This window comes from Peromyscus californicus, unplaced genomic scaffold, assembly GCF_007827085.1.
Source record: "Peromyscus californicus insignis strain IS unplaced genomic scaffold, ASM782708v3 Scaffold_10__1_contigs__length_136768540, whole genome shotgun sequence".
NCBI classification, from domain to species: Eukaryota; Metazoa; Chordata; class Mammalia; order Rodentia; family Cricetidae; genus Peromyscus; species Peromyscus californicus.
Window position 1 is genome coordinate 135468464 of NW_026294391.1, and position 25628 is coordinate 135494091.

The window sequence follows — 25628 nt, forward strand, 5'->3', positions numbered from 1 at the left end:
TAGAGAGGTGGGGAGGACCTGAGAGGAGTTGGAGGAGGAGAAAATATGATCAAAATATGTTGGATGACAAAAAACTAAACAAATAAAAAGGAAAAAAATATTTTCTTCAAATTGGAAAAGTATAGGACAAGAAGACAGTTCAGTAACTGCTTGCCTTTCAAGCATGAGGACCTGAGTTTAATACCCAGAGCCCACACAAATAAAAGCCAGGCATAGTGATAGGAACTTGTAATCCCAGTACTAAGGAAGTGGAGACAGGTAAAAGCCTGGGGCATATCTCCCAGCAAGCTTAGTCTACTTGGTAAGCTCTAGTCCAGAGAGAGATCCTGTCTCAGAAAGCAATGTGGAAGCCCTTGAAGAAAGACAAAGTTTTTCTGATTTTTTCACATGTATGCACACATACATATGCATTACTTCACACATTAACACACACACACACACACATATATACACTAATACACACATACACATGTACAAAGTATTGTATGGTTGGGGTTTATTAATAGTTTAATTGTTACAGTGCTTGCTTAGCACTCATATGGCCCCAAATAAACCTGAAATGATGGTGCATGTCTATAATCCCAGCACTTGGGAGGTGGGGGCAAAAGGATTTGAAGTTCAGGGTCAACTTGAGCTACATACTGAGTTAAGGTCATCTTGGGTTATAGGAGATTCTTTCCAAAAAGGGTATTATAACACTATAATAAATTATTAATGTGAGTTTTAACACTATAGTATTCTACTTCCAAAAGTTGTTCTCTGACATATGCACTGTGGCATGTGCACACGAATGCATGCACATGTGCACATGCATGTGCACACATACATAAATAGATATAGTAGAAAAGAAGTCTTACAAATTGTTTAAATTATAAAGTTTGAAAACTGGTATATAAGAAATAGCATTAAAATTATATTTAGTCTTCTAAACTTTCATTTCATAAACATTTGAAGGATATATAAAAACACTTGTACAGCAATAAGACAAAACCTGTATTTCAACCCCTGGCCTCACCTTTTAAAAAAATTAATTTTATTTATGTATATGAGATTTTTGCCTCCATGTTTATCTGGGCACTACTTGTGTGCCTGATGCTATCAGAGACCAAAGAGGGCATCAGATCCTCTGGAACTGGAGTTTCAGATGATTGTGAGCCATCATGTGAATGCTGAGAATCAAACCTAGCCAGTAATCTTAACTGCTGCCTGGCATCACTCTTAACAATCAAATCATAACTTTTTTTCAGTGAAAAAAATTAACACACATGATTATGGAAAAAAATCAATATAAATCATATTATATTATATATGATAGTTTTGACTATCATATTGGGCCATTGGGTGGCACAAGGTATAAACAAGTCATTTCAGAGTATATTGTAAACTGAAGTTAAACAAAGACACCCCTTCACCTTTTTCACATAGTTCTTCGCTCACATCTACCATCAACCAGTATTGCCAGCTCTTTAACTTCTGTGTCATATTGTTCAGTAATACACATTCATTGACAACCTATACACACTTAGGCAAGCAATCAATATTTAATTGTGTTGTTTATGAAATAACTGGTCTTACTGTCTCAGATATCAGAAGCAAACTGTTGGTATCTGGAATAACTTTATACTTGCTTCCATAATGTTTTAAGGTTCACTTCCCTTTTCTGTTCTCCAGAAACAGAGAACAGTTGTTCAGAATCCTTTATAGGAATGTTTTCTTCTAGGGGTTTCCCAAGGGCCATTACTAAGTGTAAGAAATACTGGGAAGAACACAGCAGATTTATACATGTGTCACTTCCCACCTGCATATAGTTAAGCACAACTTTTTTTTTAAAGATTTATTTATTTATTATGTATACAGTGTTCTACCTGCATGTGTACCTTCAGACCAGATTTCATTACAGATGGTTGTGAGCCACCATGTGGTTGCTGGGAATTGAACTCAGGACCTCTGGAAGAACAGCCACTGCTCTTAACCTCTGAGCCATCTCTCCAGCCCCATAGTTAAGCACAACTTTTATCAAATGAGACAAAATGAAGCATTCAGCTGTTACTTTCCTAGAGGCAATTCATTTTAGACTTTTATTTCATATAATATTTTAATATATTCTTTGAAAATGCAAATTTCATAATTTATACAATGTGCTTTAATTGCCTTGTCTCCTCACACATAGGAGGATAAGATTATCTTCTTAAGAGCATGTATCAGTGCCTTGAACATCATCTTGCCTTAGCAGGATAGAAAAGATCTCTTCAAAACCTAATGTTCATAGTGAAAGTCTCTCTTGGAACTCTCTGTTTCTATGTTGTGGATAGACATAGTTCTGGCTAAAGTGTTCTCTAATTGCTGTGGATGCTAAAAGCATTTTCAAAACCCATGATCTCAATGGAATCCACATTAAGAGAATAGGGTGGCCGGGCGGCGGTGGCGCACGCCTTTAATCCCAGTTCTCAGGAGGCAGAGGCAGGCGGATCTTTGTGAGTTCGAGGTCAGCCTGGTCTCCAAAGCGAGTTCCAGGAAAGGTGCGAAGCTACAGAGAGAAACCCTGTCTCGAAAAACCAAAAAGAGAATAGGGCAATAGGACAGGGAGAAACTGAGAATGGCTAATCAAAAGACAAAGATGTCACATCTCTACACACTCACGTCTACAGAAAGACCCTAAAACATGAATTTCCAGAAAGTTCAGAGGCAGGTGCTTTTATAAAATAAAGCCTTCAATAAACCTGTTACAGCCTGGACTTTGGACATTTAGAGAATTACAAACCCATTGGAATCAAACAGAACATCACAGTTTTTTGGAAAAAGAATTGACTACCATTTCTATTTTCCACAACATGGGCTTTAAGTCCAAGGTTCCCATGAAATATTGTGAACTTCAAATGGTATAAGGAGCTGAATACTGCAAGAAGGAAAAACAGCTTCAAGGGAGCTGAGGAATAACTCCATAGATAAAATGCTTTGTACTCAAAAGTTAGGATCTGAGTCTGGATCTCCAGAACCCATATAAAAGCTAGGCATGATTACATACATCTGTAGTTCAGGTACTTAGTTGGGAAGAGAAGACAAATGAATCCCTGGATTTCTGTGGCCAGGCAGCCTAGCCAATCAGTGAGCTCTGGGTTCAATGAGAAATCCTATCCTAAGATTAACTTAAAGAAAAAAATGGTAAGGTGAAGAGACATAGTGGAAGACTCCTGATGTCAACCTTTGGTCCTCACACACATGTGAATACACATGTACAAATGCACTAATATGGACACATGCATACACATATACTACACACATGCACACACTTACAATACACATTAAAAAAAGAAAAAAGGAAATTAGCTTCAAATTGATTTGCTCCCAATCTAAAAAAAAAATGGTGACCTGGTTTTACAATCAAGTGTGCATTATGACTACACAGAGACTTCTGAGGAATGTGCTTTTATCATAATGAACTCTCAAGATTACAGATTTGGAGAAGGAAAAGAACACAAAAAGTACAAGATTACCATTTGGATGTAGCTTTCTTCTTCTTCTTTGGAAGAAGGAGTGGCAAAAAATCTTGCAGAATTAATACCATTTCTTTGTGAAGAGAGAAAGCTGGTTCGATTGCTAAGACCAAAAAATATAGATGAGGTCAATGCAATGTCTTGCAGCTGCTCTGAAACATAGCCAGGAACAAACACAGTCCTGTGGAGTTTGAGCCCTCCCCTTCCAGACACAGCTTCCTTTTGGCCCAAGCAATTCTTGAAGACACTTCCCAGTAGCCCTGTACTACTCAGAAGAAAAAGCTTCCCAATTGTTTTTTCCTAAGCCCTCCACATAATGCAGACAAATACATTGTATTTAGCAAATAACAACAAATTAACAAAAATGCTCCAAAGTAATAAAGCTGACTGACAGAATAAAAAAATACTCCAAAGTAAAATCTAAACAAACAACCAAACAACAACCCCTTCCCACTTCTTTGGGATCTTTTTTATTCCAAAGTAGCCAGAAGAAGTATGGAAGTATACTCATCCATGTGACAGGACAAGAAGAGATAGTGTATTAATTTCTGTCTTCCCTCTGAGATGGAAGAACAGGCTAAGTGTCTCTACAGTTTGGCCTGGAAATAAAGCTCTCTGCAGAATTCTGCTTTACAAAGTTAGCATGTTTGCATGGGTATGGTGGTGCATCCTTTTACCTTTAATCCCAGAACTCAGGAAGCAAAGACAGGCAGATTTCTGTGAGTTCAAGCCCTTCCTGATCTACATAGTGAACTCTAGGCCAACCAGGGCTACATAGAGAGACCCTGCCTAAAAAAAAAAGTTACCATGTCCTGTGGCATTTATCATGAGCTAGGAAAATGCAGCTTCTGGAAGGTAAGATGAGCAGGCACAGATGTGTTAAGGTTTGTTTACCCAGCCCATAAACTATCCCACTTTCTCTGAGAGCTCTTTTCTCAGATATAATTCATAAAGTTGAGATTCTCTTGTTATTAGTGCTGTCTGTGTACTCTGTTCCATAGTTGATTCCAATGTGACAAAATTCCATAATTTTGTCTCCCTTGAATATCTGCATTGGGATCGAAAAATAGTCCATAATTGTTGGTGCTGGAATTAAAGCATGTAAACAAACTTGGAGTATGTAATGGATAATCTTGGTTGTCAACTTGACATCTAGAATCAACTACACCCAAGCAGATGGGCACACCTGTGAGGGATTTTCCTTATTAGATCATTTGAGGTGGGAAAACCCACCCTAAATCTGGGCCACACCTTCTAATGACAGCTCACATAAAAAGATGTAGAAGAAGAAAGCTTTTGCTTTTTGCCTGCTTGCCTTCACTCTCACTAGAAAGTTAATCTATCCTGCTGCTGAGGTATTTCTACACTGGTGTTAGAACCTACTTCCTTAGGATCCCAATGTAGACTGAAGGCCAGAATCCCTCTGGGAATTCCCTGGTCTTTAGCACCAGATTGGAACTGTTGAGATATCTAGAATCACAGACTGAACAAGTACTGTATTCCTGGCCTTCACGTAGGGAGACAGCCATTGTAGGACTACTCAGACCACAGCCTGTAAGCCACTTTAACAAATCCTCTTTTAATATATACATATTCATTCTATCAGTTCTGTTTCTTTAGAGAACCCTGACTAGTACAGAATGGGATCACGCAACAAAGAAAAGAGCTCTGCAGAGAACAGGTACAGCAGGAAGAGAGAGAAGTTCCCAACATTGCTCTATTTCCAGGATTCAGAATCTGGAGGAACCCAGTCACATGCCTTCCTTTGTGGTCCAGAAACCACTCGTGGCTCTTGATAACAAGACCAACTCCTCCCTTGGCTCCCTTAAGCAAGATGAAATGAGCTTCAACCACAAGAGAGCTAATATATGAGGCTTACCAAGGCACAGTGTGAGTCCTGGTTAGAGATGTGTGTTCTCGAATGGTGGAAAGGTTTCTGAGGTCCAAGGGAGGTGGCCGTGCTAAAAAAAAAAGTGCACAGTATTCAGTATGGTTAAGTAGAGAATCTAAAGATTGTAAAAGCTATCACGATACACTTTCTTTACATGCCAAATTTAAATGTACTGACAGGAATTACTGGTAATGAGTGAGAATTTCAAAATCATTCTTGCCTGATTCCCTGGGGATAAGAACAAGTATTGAATAAATGGCCTCACAGCATGTTAGAGGTAACAAAATGAGACCGTACATTTAGTCAACAAACACGTATTGGGAACTCAGTCTATCAGTCATGAATCATAAAGGAAACCAAACTGGAAACACAATATTAACCAAATATACAGAAATCTGTAGCCTCAGGAAGATCAATCAATGTATTCCAGACACTCTATGTGTCTGAAAGGCAGAAATGATCACCAGGTTCCAGTCTCCATGTCTCCACCTAATGGTCCTCCCACCTAAAATAGTCTTCCTCATGTTGTTTCCTAGTTACTCATCTTCACATCTCAGCTCAATGTCCCCTGCTTTGGGTGGTCTTCTCTGGCCTCCAGACAGTGCCAGATCCCTCACCACAGGCCTCATGTTTTTGTTTCCTTATGCTCCATGCACTTCCCCCACAGTTTATAATGAAACACTATCTGTGATTATTTGACTGTAGTCTATACCGTGAATCCCAGATGGCAGGGTTTCCTTTGGCTTGCTCAAGGCAGCAGCCTCTACACTTAGTAATTGCCTCAGTGGCCTATCTGGCTGCTTTGATATCTATTTTCTTCACTAATCTACATGGGCGAAAAACATGCTGACAGAGACCTTCCTGCTGCCCAATTGTTTTCTTAGGTACCATGGGCCTAGGCAACTATCTAGGCTCAGGATGTAGAAATACATGAATGAAGTGTCCCTGGGAAGGAAAATCTCTCCTAACAGCATAACAACCAGTTGTCTTCAGGTTTTACCACCTGTTCTCTCCTACATGAACTCCAGGATTCATCCCAAAACTCACCTACCCTGGCTCATATTCCCACCTTTTCACCTACCTACCAAGTGTTTACCCCTGAGTTCATCAAATACCTTCTCTTTGTTTAAAATGATCTGATGTTGTTTCTGACTAGAATGGCTAGTTATTTCCTCTGTACCCCACAAGATAGAGTCTGTTCTATTTAATACTGATTTTGTAGTTCTTTTTGTTTCTTCCAGGTGGTTTTGATATATGATCCTCCTCCTCAACCAAAGACCCTCCTTGGTTTTCATTCCTGCATACTATCTGGTGCCTAATACACCACTGCATGCATGACCAACACATGGTTGGCTTACACTCAAAAAGGTGTGGCTGGAATGGACCAGACCTGAGTAAGGTCTCATTTAGCAGCTTTGGGCATGGCCACCAGAAGGGGTAGTTTTTCCAAAGAGCAATGAGAGGCAGAAGCAGACCATATTGTCTAACAAGGATCATAGCCATAGCCAAATGCTTCCTTATAATCATATAGCCTACTTGGCAGGTGAAGGTAACAGTGAAGTTAAGAATTCACTTTGAGGGAGAGATGTCTCAATGGTGAAGAGCACTTACTGCCCTTCCAGAGGACCCAGTTCTGTTCTCAGCACCTACATGGCAGCTCACAACCATCTGTAACTCCAGTTCCAGGGGATTTGATACCCCCTTATGGCCTCTGTGGACACTGAATACATGTGGTACATAGACATAAATGCAGGTAAAATACCCACATACATAAAATAATCTCAAAAAAAATAAAAAAGAATTCACTTTGATCTGTCTTTTCTCTTTCTTTTTCTTCTCCTTGTATGTCCATGATGTTTAGCAGATCAGAAGGGCTGCCTGAGAGTAGTAACACAGGGGCTAAATGTTGCTCTGTATACACAATAGTCATGTGATTCATAGCTGAAGTTCTCCCCTACCACAACCTCTGCTGACATATGGTATGCATAGAGCAATAAGTTATAAAATGTACTTGAGTATGAAGGACATTAAAGAATTATTGTCAATGACCATTGTCACCTGCCTTCCAGAAGGTCAGTATTATACACTCAAGTTATTTACATTAGATGTTTTGTGGCTTCCACTATGATTCTCATCACTTACTCCTGGGACTTCATTATGGAAGTAGGCAAAAATGAGCCCTCTGGAATGAAACTGGATTTGTAGGTTTATTTGCAGAGACTAATTACCTTTAGGTCCCCTGACTCTTTTTCATAATAATCTTGGAACAAAAGTTACCCCCAATCTCCTAATTCATCTCCATCTATTTCTTTCTAATAATTTTTTCTGGTTTTTCAAGACAGGGTTTCTCTGTGTAACAATCCTGGCTGTCCTGGAACTTGCTTTGTAGACCAGGCTGGCCTCAAACTTATTGAGATCTGTCTGCCTCTGCCACCCAAGTGCTGGGATTAAAGGTGTGGGCCACCACTGCCTGACTCTTTCTAATATGGAAGGAGCTTGCCCGTGTACCCAACACGGCAATCTTAGTCAAATGCCTTACATTTCCTCTGGGGCTTGAGATCTCTGTTCACTGGAGGTGGCTCCAAGTCTGCAGGTAACTCCGGCAACATGCTTGAGCTCATTGGGATGTAGTCATCCTGGCTGTAATGGGGTCTAAGACTAGAAGCAGTGCCTTTGGGGCTCATGGGCACATAGGTGTCTTCAGCACTGAATGAAGCTGTAGGATACATCGGTGAAAACTTACATGGCTGCAAAACAGAGCAAGTATAGGTTGGAAACTATAGACCACAAATTCAAACTGCTACTAGTAGGCACTACAGCTGTGCATACAGTTTGAGTTCCAAATTACCCCAAAGTAACTCTGAATTTCTTAGGGAAAATTGGACAAGCATCTAGTCGAAGTTCTGCCTCTGAATTCACATGAGAATAGATGATAACTCTCCAAGATCTAATGCTAGGACACTAAAGGTTTTGAAATAATGATGTGCTCTGTGGTAGTTAATTTTGACTATCAACTTGGCTGGACTTGGGATTCCTTGGAGACATATCTTTGGGAGCATTTCTAGAGAGGTTTAACTGAGAAGGAAAGTCCTACTCTGAATGTAGGCAGTACCAACCTCCTGGAACCCTAGAATCCTGAACTGAATAAACTAGGAGGCAAAATAAACCTTTCTCTTATGTGGCTTAGTCAGATAATTTTTCACAACAATGAGAAAATTAACAATACATGCTTCAAGTATAATGCAGTGCTTTAATAGCTGCCCAAATCAGTTCAAATCTTTAGGGGATTACTGGAAGAGTTCTCAGAGATTCAGAGCACTGATCCTCAGAAGACTTAAAGGAAATATCACATATAAGTCAGGTTATTTCTGGTCAAACTGAAACTTAAAGGAACGCAAGGGCCAAACTTACCAGATTTAAACTGAGCCGCTTATCTCGATGTCTTAAGGACTGGATTTGTACATCACCTGAAAGATAGAGTCTAAAGTGGTGAGTGCTGCAGGACAATATCCATTGAAACTAAAGTCCAACTCCCTATACTCCTCAGGGCCGGTGCCTATGGGTCCAGAGAGGCAGGGAAGGATAATACATAATTTCCATACAAAAAGTTTGATAGTAAATGTAACTGGAAGTCAGAATCCATTCCCTAAGAAATGGAAAATCAGTCCAGATTCTAAAGATACTTATGTTGTCTGGTGGCTTTGGTTCTCTTCATAAATCAGAAAGAGACACAGCAAGTAATTAACAAGTGTTTGCTGAATTTATTAAAAGAATCTTCTGAGTTTGGATAGACCTGTGGGTCTCAGGAAAAAATGTTTGAAATATCCATTGTAGTAAGTAAGAAAACAAGTTTAGCATAGAACAACTATGGTGGTATTTTATTTGTACTGAATGTGATTTTATTTGTATATTAATAAATAAAGTTGCCTGGGGGTCAGAGCTAATAGCAAGCCATAGCAGAGCTGGGCGGTGGTGACACATGCCTTTAATCCCAGAATTTGGTAGGCAGAGCTAGGTAGATCTCTGTGTGTTCAAGGATACAGCCAACAGACAGTGACGAGGCAGTCATGTGGTTAGTTTTACAACCAATGAAAAGGCGGAACAGAAAGTCTATATAAAGACAGACAGGACGTAGGTCTCTTTCGGAGAGGTCTCTTGGCTGAAGAGGCTAGCTGCAGCAGGCGAGTAAGGCTCTTAGTTCTGATCTCTTGGCTTTCTTCTTTGCATTGGTTCTGTGTTTCTTATTTAATAAGACGGTTGGTTACATCTACATTTGGCGCCCAACGTGACAAGAATCCATTAAAAACTGCTTGGCTTGGCTTGGTGACAGGTCCGGTTTCTGGCCTGAGCGGCCCGGCTCCCTAGCTCGGGCCCAGCTCGGGCCCAGGTTGGCTTGGCCTCAGGCCAGACTGACTGTAACCCCAAGTGGTTGCACGCAGTTGGAGCTACTTGCTTAAAGCTGGTGTTACAAACAACTCAGGCCTGCCCTGCTGAACAGGACCCCTGCCTGTAAAGCCAACACACATGGTCAGAGCTTAAGGAAGCCAGAGCCAAGCCTTGACTCGGCTCAAGTGGGAACATGTGGCTGGATAGCCAGAACTTGTGGCTACGCTTTTGCGCTCTCTCTCTCTCTCTCTCTCTCTCTCTCTCTCTCTCTCTCTCTCTCTCTCCCTGGACTCACACCTCGGACACTAGGTGGCAGTTTTGAAATTCCCTCAGATATCTACTGTTCTATGCAGACTTGGTAAGTCAAATAAGATATCAAATATTTTAAAGGAAACTATTTAAAAGAGAATTTTTTCCACATTAAAAAAATGAGTTTTATGTGTACATTGGAAGAAAATTGGGCTTTGTTTGAAATTTTAGGCAGTCTGACAATGAAACAACTATATGAGAAGATTAATATTGATCGAATTATGCAGTTTATTGCTATGCTCATCCTCATTTTACTATTTGAAAAGATAGTCAATTTAAGTGCCAGGATAACAGTTTTAGAAAAACTTGTTAAACCGGTAAAAATGAATCATAGAGAAATTCAAATTCAGACAGAAGAAATTAACAGTGAAGTTGTTTCAAGATTGGATCATAAGGTTACAGAAAGAAAGCCTGTTTTCACACAGTCACCCTTAAATTATCCGGTAACCGTACAGCGGTTGCCTAATCAAATGACTACACAAAATATTTGTGCTCCAATTGAAATGTTAGATTTACGAAGGTTTAAGGAGGCAATAGTATCTTATGGCATGCATTCCCCATATGTAAAGCAAATGTTAAACTCTTGGTCAACATATAATAGGATTGTACCACAGGATTGGCGGGAGCTGGCACAAGCAGTTCTGGAACCCAGTTAAAGGCTTCAGTGGCTAACTTGGTTCAAGGATGAAGCTAAAAACATAGAAAAATAATGGAGGGATAAAGGAATACAAGTCTTCCAGGATCAGCTTATTGGAGAAGGCCATTATGCTTCAGTACAAACACAATCAATGTTTATATGATGTCCAAACCCTAATTCTATGTCGAACGGCAGCCTTGAATGCATGGGACAGAGTTGAGGAACCAGAAAAAAAAACTGAGTCATTTACAAAGGTTATACAAGGCCCCAAAGAATCTTTCACAGAATTTTTACAAAGACTGGCTTCAGCAGTAAAGAGAATGGTCCTGGATTCAGAAGCTAGTCAGATAATAATTGAATCTTTGGCCTTTGAGAATGCAAATGCAGCATGCAAAAGAATAATCAGGCCGTTAAAGGCAAGATCTGTACCTTTGGAAGATTGGATTAGAGACATGGTTAATGTTGAGGCTCATGACCATGATGATATGTGGGTAGGAGAAGCAATTTCAAAAGGTTTGAGGAATGTTAGATGTTTTAGATGTGGAAAGCAAGGACATTTGAAAAGGGACTGTAAACAGGTCATTCCTAGAAACAATGTTTCTTCAAGGAACAATGGCAACAGAATGCCCCTTCCTTCTGGAGTATGCAGAAGGTGTGGTAAGGGAAAACATTGGACCAACGAATGTAGATCAACAAGGGACAGACAGGGTGATCCTTTGCCTCAGTCTTCGGGAAGCTCCCAGAGGGGCCTCATGCAGGCCCCCATAGCAAATTCAGTTCAAACCTTTCCTGCAGTCATAGAGGAAACCCCTACTCAGAGCAATTAAATAACCAAATGCCTATTGGAATAAGTCATGCTGGTCAGGATGATGAAACAGAGAGAATATAAAATTCAGGAGAAAACATAAAGAAAATTTTTTGGCAAACTTCTATTAATGAACAAAGCCCAAAATTAATGATAAAAATAAATGGTGTTTTGTTGTCTGGTCTGGTAAACACAGGTACAGATGTTACCATAATTGCACCAGAATTTTGGCATCCAAATTGGCCTCTTCAGGAGGTAAACATTCAACTGTTAGGAATTGGGACATTATCTCAAGTGAAACAGAGTGCAAGATGGCTCGAATGTATAGGTCCAGAAGGACAGAGAGGAAAATTAAAACCATATGTGGCTAACATAGCTATGAACCTGTGGGGTTGAGACTTGTTGCAACAATGGAATACTCAGATTAATATCCCTCCAATCTCAGAAACAAATCAGAAACTAGCACATGTTTCTGAGAGAAGTATTAGAAGGCATTATTCTGAGTGGTCACCAGCCATCCATATTTGTAGCTGAAGTTTTCCTGCCTGGCCCACAGTCAGGGCAAATCTCTCTCACCCGCCAGTCCCAAGCCGCTCAAACCGGATCAAGTAAACACAGAGACTTATTTTGATTACAAACTGTATGGCCGTGGCAGGCTTCTTGCTAACTGTTCTTACAGCTTAAATTAATCTATTTTCATTAATCTATACCTTGCCACATGGCTCATGGCTTACCGGCATCTTTACACGTTGTTTCTCATCATGGCGGCTGGCAGTGTCCCTCTGACTCAGCCTTCCACTTCCCAGCTCTATTCTCTTCCTTGTCCCGCCTATACTTCCTGCCTGGCCACGGGCCAATCAGTGATTTATTTATTGACCAATCAGCAGCACATTTGACATACAGACCATCCCACAGCACCTCCCCTTTTCTTTTCTTAAAAAGGAAGGTTTTAACCTTTACACATCTCCAAAGTCAGCTTGGTATATTTGGGAATTTGGGCGTAGCTTTTCTTACTACTTCCTGCTGGAGGGGGGTGCTGTATCTTATGGGGACATAAAGAATATTTTAGGGTTATGGAGTAGTCCATGAGGGTGTATCGTCTGAGCCAGTTGCCTTGAAACGGTTCTGGATGTTGGATCATCTGGGCCATGGTGTCATCAGAGACCTTTCAGGTGGTCTTGGCTGGTCAAACCTGATGTGTCTTAATCTGGAACAAATCCATAGCCTCTGGCTTTCTGTGGAAACAAAAGCAGAGCCTCCTTTCCAAAGCAACATATCCTTACATCTAAATTTTAAAGTTAAGGTACCTTTAAAATATACATTTTGGCATAACTCAACAGTTTTTGTAATCAAATGTTTTTTTGCAGTTAAAAATCCCAAAGACAACACAATCCAGATTCTCTGTGTGAAACTCATCTTTACGTGGCTTATTTTTTATATTAATTTTACTGTCTCTTTAAAGACTTTATTTTTTAAAACTATGTATTTGTTTTTATACTGTATATATCACCTTTTTTTGTCTCTTTTAAGCCTATGTATATTTTACACACATTTTAAACTATTACATCTGAATCTGTCTTATTGTGAATCTGTTGCTTTAAGCTGTAGCAGCTGTGGCTGCTGGCTCCGCCCACTTCAGCTTCCCAACATGGCGGCGGTATGCTTACCGCCAGCTCTGGGAGCTATCGTGGGTCTATGCTTTTATCCAAGCAGCATGTAGCCCAGAAACCTCTTTTTTTGTTTTGTACTAGCAAAGACTAAATCCACCAAGCAGCTTAATGTGCCACTTGTAGAGGCCTCATTCCCGCCATACTGCAGGTCGAGCATGCACGCACGCTAGGAACCCGCCAGTAGCTCAAACCGGCAGGCTGCCGCTAACTTGAAAGAGACAATTAGGAACTGTTTTTAGCTCCGTTTTAGAATCTTTTTTCTCAGTTTTTAGGTGGAAACTCTTGCCCCACGTTGGGCGCCATTTGTAACTGAAGTTTTCCTGCCTGGCCCACAGTCAGGGCAAATCTCTCTCACCCGCCAGTCCCAAGCCGCTCAAACCCGATCAAGTAAACACAGAGACTTATTTTGATTACAAACTGTATGGCCGTGGCAGGCTTCTTGCTAACTGTTCTTACAGCTTAAATTAATCTATTTTCATTAATCTATACCTTGCCACATGGCTCATGGCTTACCGGCATCTTTACACGTTGTTTCTCATCATGGCGGCTGGCAGTGTCCCTCTGACTCAGCCTTCCACTTCCCAGCTCTATTCTCCTCCTTGTCCCGCCTATACTTCCTGCCTGGCCACGGGCCAATCAGTGATTTATTTATTGACCAATCAGCAGCACATTTGACATACAGACCATCCCACAGCACATATTATATAAGAACAGGGCACAACAAGTGATGATCTTCCAAAGACACCAACAGTTCTACCTTTAAAATGGTTAACAGACAAGCCTGTATAGGTTCAGCAATGGCCTTTAACAACAGAGAAACTCCAGGCTTTAGAAGAGCTGGTAGAAGAACAGTTAAATGCTCAGCATATTAAAGAATCAACCAGCCCTTGGAATTCTCCTGTATTTGTTATTAAAAAGAAATCTGGTAAATGGAGAATGGTAACAGACCTTAGAGCAATTAACAAAGTAATTCAACCAATGGGCTCTCTACAATCTGGAATTTTTTTGCCTACTCTGTTACCAAAAGGATGGCCTCTCATAGTTATTGATTTAAAAGACTGTTTCTTTTCAATACCCTTACAAGAAAAAGACAGAGAAAGATTTGCTTTCACAGTGCCTACTTATAATAATTCTCAACCAGTTAAAAGATTTCAGTGGAGGGTCCTCCAACAGAGAATGTTGAACAGCCCAACTCTGTGCCAATATTTTGTACAACAGCCATTGGAAGTGATATGTAAAAAGTTTCCTAAATCTATAGTTTATCATTATATGGATGATATTTTACTAGCTGACTCAAATGCAGATACTTTAGAAAGAATGTTTGAAGAAGTAAAGAAAATTTTGCCTTACTGGGGATTACAATTTGCTCCTGAAAAGATACAAAGAGGAGATTCTATTAATTACTTAGGATATAAAATAGAGCTACAAATAATTAGACCCCAAAAGGTGCAAATTAGGAGAGATTGACTACAGACTCTTAATGACTTTCAAAGATTATTTGGAGATATTTCTCATCTATGAACTATTGTTGGGGTAAAAAATGATGAACTGAATAATTTTTTCAAAACCTTAGAAGGTGACAGGACTTAAATAGTCCAAGAGAATTATCACCTGAAGCTGAGAAAGAATTGGCCTTGGTAGAAAAGAAAGTACATGAAGGGCACGTGGATCGTATTGATCCAAACCTGGATTGCATTTTGGTTATTTTACCTTCTAGGCATTCCCCAACAGGAATATTAATGCAGAGGGAAGATATTTATATTGGAATGGATATTTTTGCCAAATAAACCAAATAAAAAATTAAAAACTTATGTGGAAAAAAATCTCTGACTTGATTTGGAAAGGAAAATTGAGACTTCGTCAATTAGCAGGAATAGACCCAGCAGAAATTGTCGTACCTTTGACTAAGGAGGACATTGAAAAATTATGGACAGAAAGTGAACCTTGGCAAAGAGCTTGCAGTAATTTTTTGGGAGAAATTAACAGCAAATATCCCAAAAGCGATAGAATAGAACTTATAAAGAGAGCTGATTGGATCTTGCCTCGAATTGTACAGGAAAAACCCATATCTGGAGTTCGTACATTTTATACAGATGCCAACAAACAAGGAAAGGCAGGTTCCAAATCAGAAAATTTAAGTAAAGTGGTTCAACGTCCTTATAATTCAGTTCAAAAATCAGAATTGTATGCTATTCTGTTGGTATTAATGGATTTTTCAGAACCTCTCAACATAGTAACTGACTCTCAGTATGCTGAAAGAGTAGTATTACATATTGAGACTGCAGAATTTATCCATGATGCTTCAGAATTAACTTCACTATTTATTCAATTACAAGATACAATCAGGAATAGGAGTCATCCTTTATATATAAAACTCACATCTGATCCCATACTGGTCTGCCAGGCCCTCTAGCACAAGGCAATGATGAGATTGATAAATTGTTGATAGGAAATGTGCTGGAGGCCTCAGAATTTCATAAAAAAAATCATGTCAATAGTAAAGGTTTGAAAAAGGATTTTTCCATAACCTGGCAACAAGTCAAAGAAATAGTAAAGAAATGTCCTATTTGTTCCTTCTACAATCAAATGCCATTATCAGCAGGATGTAACCCAAAGGGTACTCAGAGGAATGAAATCTGGCAGATGGACATGTTACACTTTACAGAATTTGGAAAATTGAAATATGTACACCATACCATTGATACTTATTCAGGATTTCAATGGGCAACTGCTTTGAGTTCTGAAAAAGCTGATTATGTAATCACTCAATTGTTAGAAGTTATGGCCATCATGGGTATAGGTGCACAAATCAAAACTGACAATGCTCCATCATATGTCTCTGTTAAAATGAAACATTTTTTTGCTTTTTACAATATAAAGCATATTACAGGCATACCACACAATCCTACAGGTCAAGCAGTTACAGAAAGATCAACAGAACTCTAATAAACAGAAAGGGGTAACAAAAACCCCGAGAAATAGACTACATAATGTTCTATTAACTTTGAATTTTCTCAATGCCAATGAAAAAGGAACAACAGCTGCAGAGAGACATTGGATAATAGAAAAAACTACAGAATTAATTCAGCCTATATACTTTAAGGATGTGCTGACTTCAGAATGGGAATCAGGATATGTGTTACATTGGGGATGAGGTTTTCCTTTTGTTTCTACAGGAGAAGATAAGCGGTGGGTACCATCAAAATTGATAAACGTTCGTTTTGAACAAGAGAGACCTCCTAATTAAAGGAGGTGATAGTTCATCAACCAGCATGAACATCCAATTTAAACTAACTTATACCAGTAACTCATGCCTTTTCATTTAATCAGATAATAACTTGCCAAAAAGGAACATCCCCAAAATTAGTCTTGGGGAAAGGTTTTTGTTTTTGTCTTTTAGGAGAATGAAGGTTAAGGAATCTGAAGAACACTGGACAAATGAGACAACTGAAGAAAAGGGACAAATCATCTATCCCAGGAAACAGAGTGAAATGGCGTATGGGTATATCATCTAAAAAAAATTATTTCTTCCTAAGTGTTTGTTTCTGCTTTTGTCTAAAGATCTAACACTATTGGTCTTCTAATAGTCCCAGTTCAATTAAAATTTAAAGCTGACTTTGGAGTTGGAGAATGACTCTCTCCTTCTTTAAACTTAAGCATGTTGTTAAAAGGAAAATGCAAACTCCCTGTATCATGCCAGAAGAAAAGAGGCATCTTTTGCTATGGGACAGGAGAAAAGCCAAATTAATTAAGGGACTATTCTATTACTAATCTCAACTCTTTGATTCTATTCTGATTCTTTAAACTTTTCTTATAGTATAAATTTTATATCAAAATTTTCAAGATTAATATATATAGATATATATACATTTTAAACTTTGTTAAGATATGAATGGTCATATAGAGTACTAACTAATTCTAGAAAAAAGGCTTCAATTAGTTGCATATATATGTCTTTGTGTTTGAGTCTCTTATCAGTTTTTTGCAGGAAATCACGGCCAGGCCTAACATCAACTGTAGTCTCCAGGAAGAAGATGGGGCCCCACAACAACAACAATTCCACATGGACAATAATAATATCATTAAGCTGACAAACATCATCTACAGATCAGCTTTGAACTACAAAGTGCTCAGAGCAATTTTGAGATGGCCAGCTGAGATGATCCAGTCTCAAAGACTACTTGAATAAGGATTTGAGATAAACCCTGAACTTTGGCATTATACACAGACTGGATAATGAAGGATATAGTTACCTTTCCTAGAATTTGACAATTAACCTAAAATTTTTCTTTCAGGATAAAGATAACTTTGCCCATACCCATCAGGAAGCAATTTTAAGAATACGATGCCCACATTCCCAAAGAGGTGGTGTGGGGTGGGTGGTTTTTTGGTCTTTTTAATGGGTTTTGGGTCTGGGATAATTTTCATTATTTAGGGGGTTTGGTTACAAGTTGTTGTCAAGGGTTAGGAAAAAGGCTAAGCAAAGGAGATTAGATTTAAGGTTCTTGTTTGTAAAAAAAGGAAACAGAAAGAAAAGAAAAGAAAAAGACAATTACTAGTTTTAAATACTTTACATTGGATTGGATTGTTTTATATTGTATACAAATTATATATATTGAAATTGATATTGTTAGAAAATGCTATATTTATATTTCTAATTGTATTATGCTGTTCATTTAACAATGTAATACAATTTTCTGATCCTTGAATGTTATTATTACCAACTATTAGGATATAAAGAAATGAAAGTTAGTAGTTAGACATTATAATAGAACTTGTAGTCATATTAGGTATGTTTTTAAAAATTGAACAGATATATTTTAGATAGACAGTTCATCTTCAAACCCTTCAGAGATCTACAGAATATGGCATTTAAAATGTTTTAATAACTTAGAAATTTTTTCTTTTTTGCTATGACTATGAGACATGTCAGCTCCTGGCAGTACCAATCTACTTCAGAGAAAATATGGGCATTGAAGAAACTGCATATGGAGTTAACTTTCATTGTGGCAAAAGTTAGCCACTGGACAACAAAGTATCCTCGAATCAACAGGACAAAATGGACAGACAGGACATAAAACAAAGGACTACTGATTCTTGCCAAAACAAGTGTGGTTATGGCTTTATCAAAAGGCATCTTCTGAGGCCAGGACAATATGGCACCATCCCTAAAGTGGCCTTCGCAATCCGGAAAAGGTACAGTGCCCTTTTCTTCGAAGGCAGCTGAACAGGCAGTGGGCCAATGGCTTCTGATGTGCAATGGAACAGCAGCTGAAACAGTTATTCTTGATGAGTAACTAAGCTCACGCCTCTCAATAGTAGACTGGCATTTAATAGAGGGATGTGGAGAAGAATGGGATGCTGATATGAAGCCATATATACACAGCCAAGAAGAATGGACAGCTGAATTAAAAAAACATCAACAATTTCCAGAATTTAAAATCCTGAATCATGACATGACACTAGGGGAATTCAGGTGTTTCTGGTACATGGAATGCTCTCACCCAATGTGAGGTTGAACTATTGACCTTGTGTACATCCTACTTCACAAATGAGCCTGTCAGATACACTAAGCCTATAGGCTGAAGATGATGCCCCAACACTGTGGAGAAACCTCAGGTGACTGTCCAGGCAGCTGGCTGTTTCTGTCAACTCACAAATTTTTTGGAAGTTGCTTGCATGCACTTCTTGTTTTTATTTTTGTTAGCTAATATTTCCTTCTTGGGTCTCTGAGGGAGTTGAAGATTAGTTAGTTATAGTTGAAGACTTGTTAGGATAGAAAGTGAATTAGGTACATTCTGGACTTACCAAAATAGGATAGATAATGGAATTATTTTCTCTGAATTTGTCAAATACAAATGGACTAGACATTGTTTAGATATTTATTACTTGTATATATTGTATATAGTTATTGTACTTTTGTATATAGTTTTTCTTATGTTAGTTATAACCTTTTTCCTTTTTATTAAAATAGAAAAGGGGAAATATGGTGGTATTTTATTTGTACTGAAATGTGATTTTAATTGTATGTTAATAAATAAAGTTGCCCGGGGGTCAGAGCTATTAGAGCCATAGCAAAAGCTGGGCGGTGGTGGTGCACGCCTTTAATCCCAGCACTTGGTAGGCAGAGCTAGGTAGATCTCTGTGTGGTCAAGGATACAGCCAGCATTGGAGACACATGCCTTTAATCTTGATACCATAGAAGACCTGGAGGGCTGTACAACAGACAGTGACGAGGCAGTCATGTGGTTGGTTTTACAACCAATGAGAAGGCAGAACAGAAAGTCTATATAAAGACAAACAGACAGGAAGTAGGTCTCTTTTGGAGAGGTCTCTTAGCTGAAGAAGCTAGCTGCAGCAGGCAGATAAGGCTCTTAGCTCTGATCTCTTGGCTTTCATCTTTTTATTGGCTCTGTGTTTCTTATTTAATAAGACAGTTGGTTACATCTACAAACAACTGCATTTTGGTCAGCATTAAGGGCTCAGTTGAGCTCTGCTACCTTGAGTCAGTGACTGTGATCTTTCTGCAACAATAAACAGATACTCAAGTATGGGCTTGGGAAAACAGAGTATTTGAACTAATCTAGAATCGGGAACTTGTTACATAGATGTGAAAATGAGACAAAATTTAGAATAGTTGTTTAACTGAAAGAAGAAATGTCTATAAGGCATATTGAGTTCTTAACTCATCAAACAAGGCCAGAATTACTCTAATAATACAAAGTCAAATATATTATAAGGAAACTATAGATCAAGATATTTCATGAATATAAAGCAAACATTCTAAAAATACTAATAAATTCGATTTGGTGATGCTTAAAAAGAATTACATAACATGAGCAAGTAGGGTTTATAATAGTTATGCAAGTCTGGCTCAACATTTGAAAATCAATTACTATATTTCACATTAAGTTTAAGGAATACTATAGGGCTTTGATCCCTTTATGAATCTTGAGATTGATGAGTATGTGGAGATGGCAACTAATGGGCACCAGAATAATACTGGAATGGTGATAATATGAGGAAACAGCATCATCATGTTAGAAGCCTTGGAAAGAGCGTAAACAGTGGCTGCTCAGCAGAAAAGTCCATGCCCTCCCCAAAAAGCCTGTTTAACTATGGTGTAAAATTGGGTTATGTGCATTTTAATATGACAGTTTTTGCTAAATAAACTTCCTATGTTACTTAAAAGGGGCTAATAAAAGTACATGATCATATCCACAGATGTAGAAAAAGCGTTTGACAAAATCCAATACCCATTCATGATTTTAAAAAGAAAAAGTGGGGCTGGAGAGATGGCTGAGTGGTTAAGAGCATGTTTTGCTCTTGCAAAACATCTAAGCTCAGTTCCCAGCACATAGCTCATAAGTGCTTGTAACTCCAGTTCCAAGGAGATCCAATGCCTCTGACCTCCATAGGCACCTGCACTAACATGCATGTAACTGAACAGGCATACATGTACATTGCTGAGAGAGAGAGAGAGAGAGAGAGAGAGAGAGAGAGAGAGAGAGAGAGAGAGAGAGAGAGAGAATGAAAGAAAGAAACCCTCAGTAAACTAGGAATAAAGAGGAACATCTTCAACTTTGTAAAGAAAGCTACAGAGTAGGGGATGTAGCTAGGTGGTAGAGTGCCTGCCTAGCATGCTCAAAGCCATGAGTTCAATCTGTAGCACTAAGAAAGAAGGTAGTGAGGAACAGAGAGGGGAGGAAGGGAGAGAGGGAAGAAGGGAAGGAAGGAAGGGAAAGCCTACAAAGAAATCTATAGCTAACACCATAATTAATGGTAAGAAACTCAAAATGTTCCTCCTAAAAATAAGAAAAATTCAAGGATGTTCCCTCTCCACACTGCTTTCCCCCCCTTTTTTCTTTTTTATTAAGAATTTTTTTCACTCATTTTACACACCAATCAAAGATCCCCCTCTTTCCTCCTCCCGCTCCCTCAGTCTCCCCTCCCAACCTACCCCCACTCCCTCCCACAAGAAGGCAAGGCCTCCCATAGGGAGGCACATTCAGTAGAGGCAAGTCCAAGCCCTTCCCCCTGCCTCAAGGCTGCACAAGGTGTCCCATCAAAGGTAGTGGGCTCTACAAAGTCTGCTCATGCACCAGGGATGGATTCTGATTCTACCGCCAGGGGGCCCCCCAAGCAGATCAAGTTACACAATTGTCTCATCATGCAGAGGGCCTAGTCCAGTCCCATGCAGGTTCCACAGCCATTGATCCAACTTTCATGAGTTCCCACTAGTTTGGTTTGGTCATCTCTGCAGGTTTCCCCATCATGATCCTGATGCACTTGCTCATAGAATCCCTCCTCTCTCTCTCCTACTGGACTCCTGGAGCTCTGCCTGATGTTTGGCTGTTGATCTCTGCATCTGCCTCCATCAGTCATTGGAGAAAAGTTCTGTCCACACTGCTTTTTAACATTGTACTATAAGTACTAATAAATGCAATGTGACAAGAAAAGAAAAAATATACAGATTAGGAAGGAAGAAATTAAACTTGTCTTTGTTGATAGACATGGTGGTACATGTCTGTAATTCCAGCACTCAGGAGGGTAAGGCAGGAGGGTGTCCAAGAATTCACGGCCAATCTAGGGTACATGGTGAGTTTGAAGTTAGTATGGGCAACTTAAGACTTTGTCTCACAAAAACACCCCAAATCCTGTCTCTGTTCACAGATATGATTAAGAAGAAACCTTGAACAAAAATCAATGAATTTTTCCTGGAATAATAGGCTATCACTGCAAGGTTTCAGGACATAAAATTAATATAAGTCCAACAGTATCCTATATAATAGCAATTAAGTGAAATTCTAAGTAAAAAAAAACCACAATATAATTTACACTAGTACCTACCTCCCCAATTGAAATACATTGCTTACATATAAACCTAACAAAATATGTACAAAATCTATATGTGTAAAACTGAAAATTCTGGTGAAATAAAACAAAAAAAAGCCGGGCGGTGGTGGCGCACGCCTTTAATCCCAGCACTCGGGAGGCAGAGCCAGGCGGATCTCTGTGAGTTCGAGGCCAGCCTGGGCTACCAAGTGAGTTCCAGGAAAAGGCGCAAAGCTACACAGAGAAACCCTGTCTCGAAAAACCAAAAAAACAAAACAAAACAAAACAAAACAAAAAAACAAAAAAAAAAACTAAATAAATGGAGGGGGTATAAAGTTGGTAAAGTGCTTATCTTGCAAGCATTAGAGTTTGAGTTTGGATCCTCAGCATCCACATAAAAGCTGTTACAGCATCTCACATTTGTAACCCTAGAGATGGAATTGTAGACCGGAGGATCCTTGAAGCTCAATGGCCAGATAATCTAGCTTATTAATGAACTTCAGGTTCAGTGAGAGAGCCTGTTTAAAAAATAAAATAGAGAACTATGGAGGAAAACACTCAACACTGGCTTCTAGCCTCCACATTCGTATATACACACACAGGCAGACACCATACACAGTAAGTTAAATAAATGGGATCCAGAGAAATGGCTCAGTAGTTAAGAGCACATACTGCTCTTTCAGAGTTTGGTTCCCAGCACCCACACTAGTTAGTTGACAACTACCTGTGCTCCAACTCCATGAGATCCAACGACCTCTTCTGGAGTCCACAGGCACTTGCACTTACATGTGCACATATCCACACACAGACATACACATATATGCATGATAAAACATAAAAATAAGTATTTTTAAATTGAATACATGAAGAAATACCCCATTCTCTTAAGAAACTTATTGATTTATGAATAAATTAATATTGTCAAGTTGTCCATTCCCAAGTTAATCTATAAATACAGTGTAATTCTAATCAAAATACAAAAAGCTATTGTGTATATATATAGTTTCCATATGAAGTTTAAGTGGATGGAAAGGCAAAAATACAGAAATGTTAACATAATATTGAAAGAGAAGAACAAAGTTAAGGATGGAAAGGCAAAAATACAGAAATGTTAACATAATATTGAAAGAGAAGAACAAAGTTAAGGAACTGACACTATCTGACTCCATTATTTATTCTAATGCTATAGTAATCATGACAGTGTAGTACTGTAGGAAAACTTAGTCACTAGCCTAACTAATTTCATTTTATCCCACTCTGGCTCTATTTTCCCAATCTAAATTTTTCCCTCTAACTCACACTCTTCTTCAGGTACCTTGAAGGTAAGGACTAATGAACAAATTTCATTATAACAAAGGACTGAAACTATCCCCAAGAAATGATGTGCCTCAAAGAACAGATTACCTCCATGATGAAGTTGTTCCAAAAATGGAGGCAATTTCTCCATGAAGTGAATAGAGGCAACACCCTGGATCAGGAGCAATCATCTCATGGAAACCAGATTGTTTCCTTCAAGTGATGACTGTGATAACAACTTCTCTAAAACCAGAACCGAGATAATGGTTGGTCATATCACCAGCCTGAACAAGAACTCTGTCAGCTATCTAACATCACCACCCCCTCAGCTATGCATGCCTCAATTCTTTTGATTTATTTCCTCTCCTCTACACTCTCAAAATTTCCTTAAGATAAACCTGGGTCAATGAATCTCTTTATCTGTTTTGTTTTCATTGTTTTGTTTCGTTTGATCTAGTGTAATCCCATTGGTTAAAGCTTCTTTCTCTTCCCGTTTCTTTAACTAGCATATTCAAACAGGTAGCTGAACCTAGTCCACTGTGATCTACCCTGGGGCCTAAAATTTGTTCCTAAAACTCTGGTGAGAGAATTGGTGAAAGAACAGACATATATTTCAATGGACTGGAATAGAGACTGCTAAAGCAGAGCCACATAAATATGTTTAGCTAAACTTTGAAAAAGAAGTGAATGCCATGCACTGTAGAAAACATATTATCTTTTTATCAAATGATTCTGGAACAAATTAAATGTCCTCATATAAAAGAAATCTAAACAGAGACCCTATACTGTAGATGTATCCAACCTTCTTATTAAATAAGAAACACAGAACCAATGCAAAGAAGAAAGCCAAGAGGTCAGAGCTAAGAGCTAAAACCTTACCCTTCCTCCTGCAGTGGTCCGACCTCTCCGAACCAGAGCTACCCCTGTGTTAAAGTCTTTATATAGAGTTCCTGTCCTGTCTTCTCATTGGTTGTAAACCCAACCACATGACCGCCTCCTCACGGCCTGTCTGTATAGGCCTCCAGGTTTTCCATGATTGGTATTAAGATTAAAAGCATCCAATAATGGCTGTATCCCTGAACACACAGAGACTTACCCAGCTCTGCCTACAAAGTGCTGGAATTACAAACGTACGCCACCACTGCTCTGCTTTTCTATGGCTTGCTAATAGCTCTGACCCCCGGGCAACTTTATTTATTAACATACAAATAACATTTTAATACAAATAAAATATCACCATATTTCCCCTTTTCTATTTTAATAAAAAGGAAAAAAAAGAAAAAGCTTATAACTAATATAAGAAAAACTATATACAAAAGTACAATAACTATATACAATATATACAAGTAATAAATACCTAAACAATGTCTAGTCCATTTGTATTTGACAAATTCAGAGAAATTAATTTCATTATCTAGCCTATTTTGGTAAGTCCAAAATGTATCCTAATTAATCTTCAACTATAACTAACTAACCTTCAACTATAACTAACTAATCTTCAACTCCCTCAGAGACCCAAGAAGGAAATAATATTAGCTAACAAAAATAAAAACAGGAAGTGCATGCAAGCAACTTCCAAAAAATTTGTGAGTTGACAGAAACAGACAGCTGTCTGGACAGTCACCTGAGGTTTCTCCGCAGTGCTGGGGCATCATCTTCAGCCTATAGGCTTAGCATATCTGACAGACTCATTTGTGAAGTAGGATGTACACAAGGTCAACAGTTCAACCCCACATTAAGTGAGAGCATTCCATGTACCAGAAACACCTGAATTCCACTAGTGTCATGTCATGATTCAGGATTTTAAATTCTGGAAATTGTTGATGGTTTTTTAATTCAGCTGTCCATTCTTCTTGGCTGTGTATATATGGCTTCATCTCAGCATCCCATTCTTCTCCACATCCCTCTATCAAATGCCAGTCTACTATTGAGAGGCATGAGCTTAGTTACTCTTCAAAAATAACTGTTTCAGCTGCTGTTCCATTACACATCAGAGGCCATTGGCCCACTGCCTGTTCAGCTGCCTTCGAAGAAAAGGGCACTGTATCTTTTCTGGATTGCAAAGGCCACTTTAGGGATGGTGCCATATTGTCCTTTTGATAAAGCCATAACCACACTTGTTTTGGCAAGAATCAGTAGTCCTTTGTTTTATGTCCTGTCTGTCCATTTTGTCCTGTTGATTCGAGGATACTTTGTTGTCCAGTGGCTAACTTTTGCCACAATGAAAGTTAACTCCATATGCAGTTTCTTCAATGCCCATATTTTCTCTGAAGTAGATTGGTACTGCCAGGAGCTGACATGTCTC

The 25628-nt window shown here is 38.8% G+C and overlaps 1 protein-coding gene across 1 annotated transcript in view; it reads right to left on the minus strand.

Moving 5' to 3' along the window:
• Gab3 (GRB2 associated binding protein 3) overlaps nt 1–25628 on the minus strand; it is a 113160-nt gene that overhangs the window by 12379 nt on the left and 75153 nt on the right. The window contains exons 5-8 of the mRNA XM_052742770.1: nt 8797–8852; nt 7925–8132; nt 5374–5455; nt 3495–3597 (exon numbers count right to left, since the gene is read on the minus strand). Coding sequence (XP_052598730.1) covers nt 3495–3597; nt 5374–5455; nt 7925–8132; nt 8797–8852 — 449 coding nt within the window. The remainder of the gene's footprint in view (nt 1–3494; nt 3598–5373; nt 5456–7924; nt 8133–8796; nt 8853–25628) is intronic.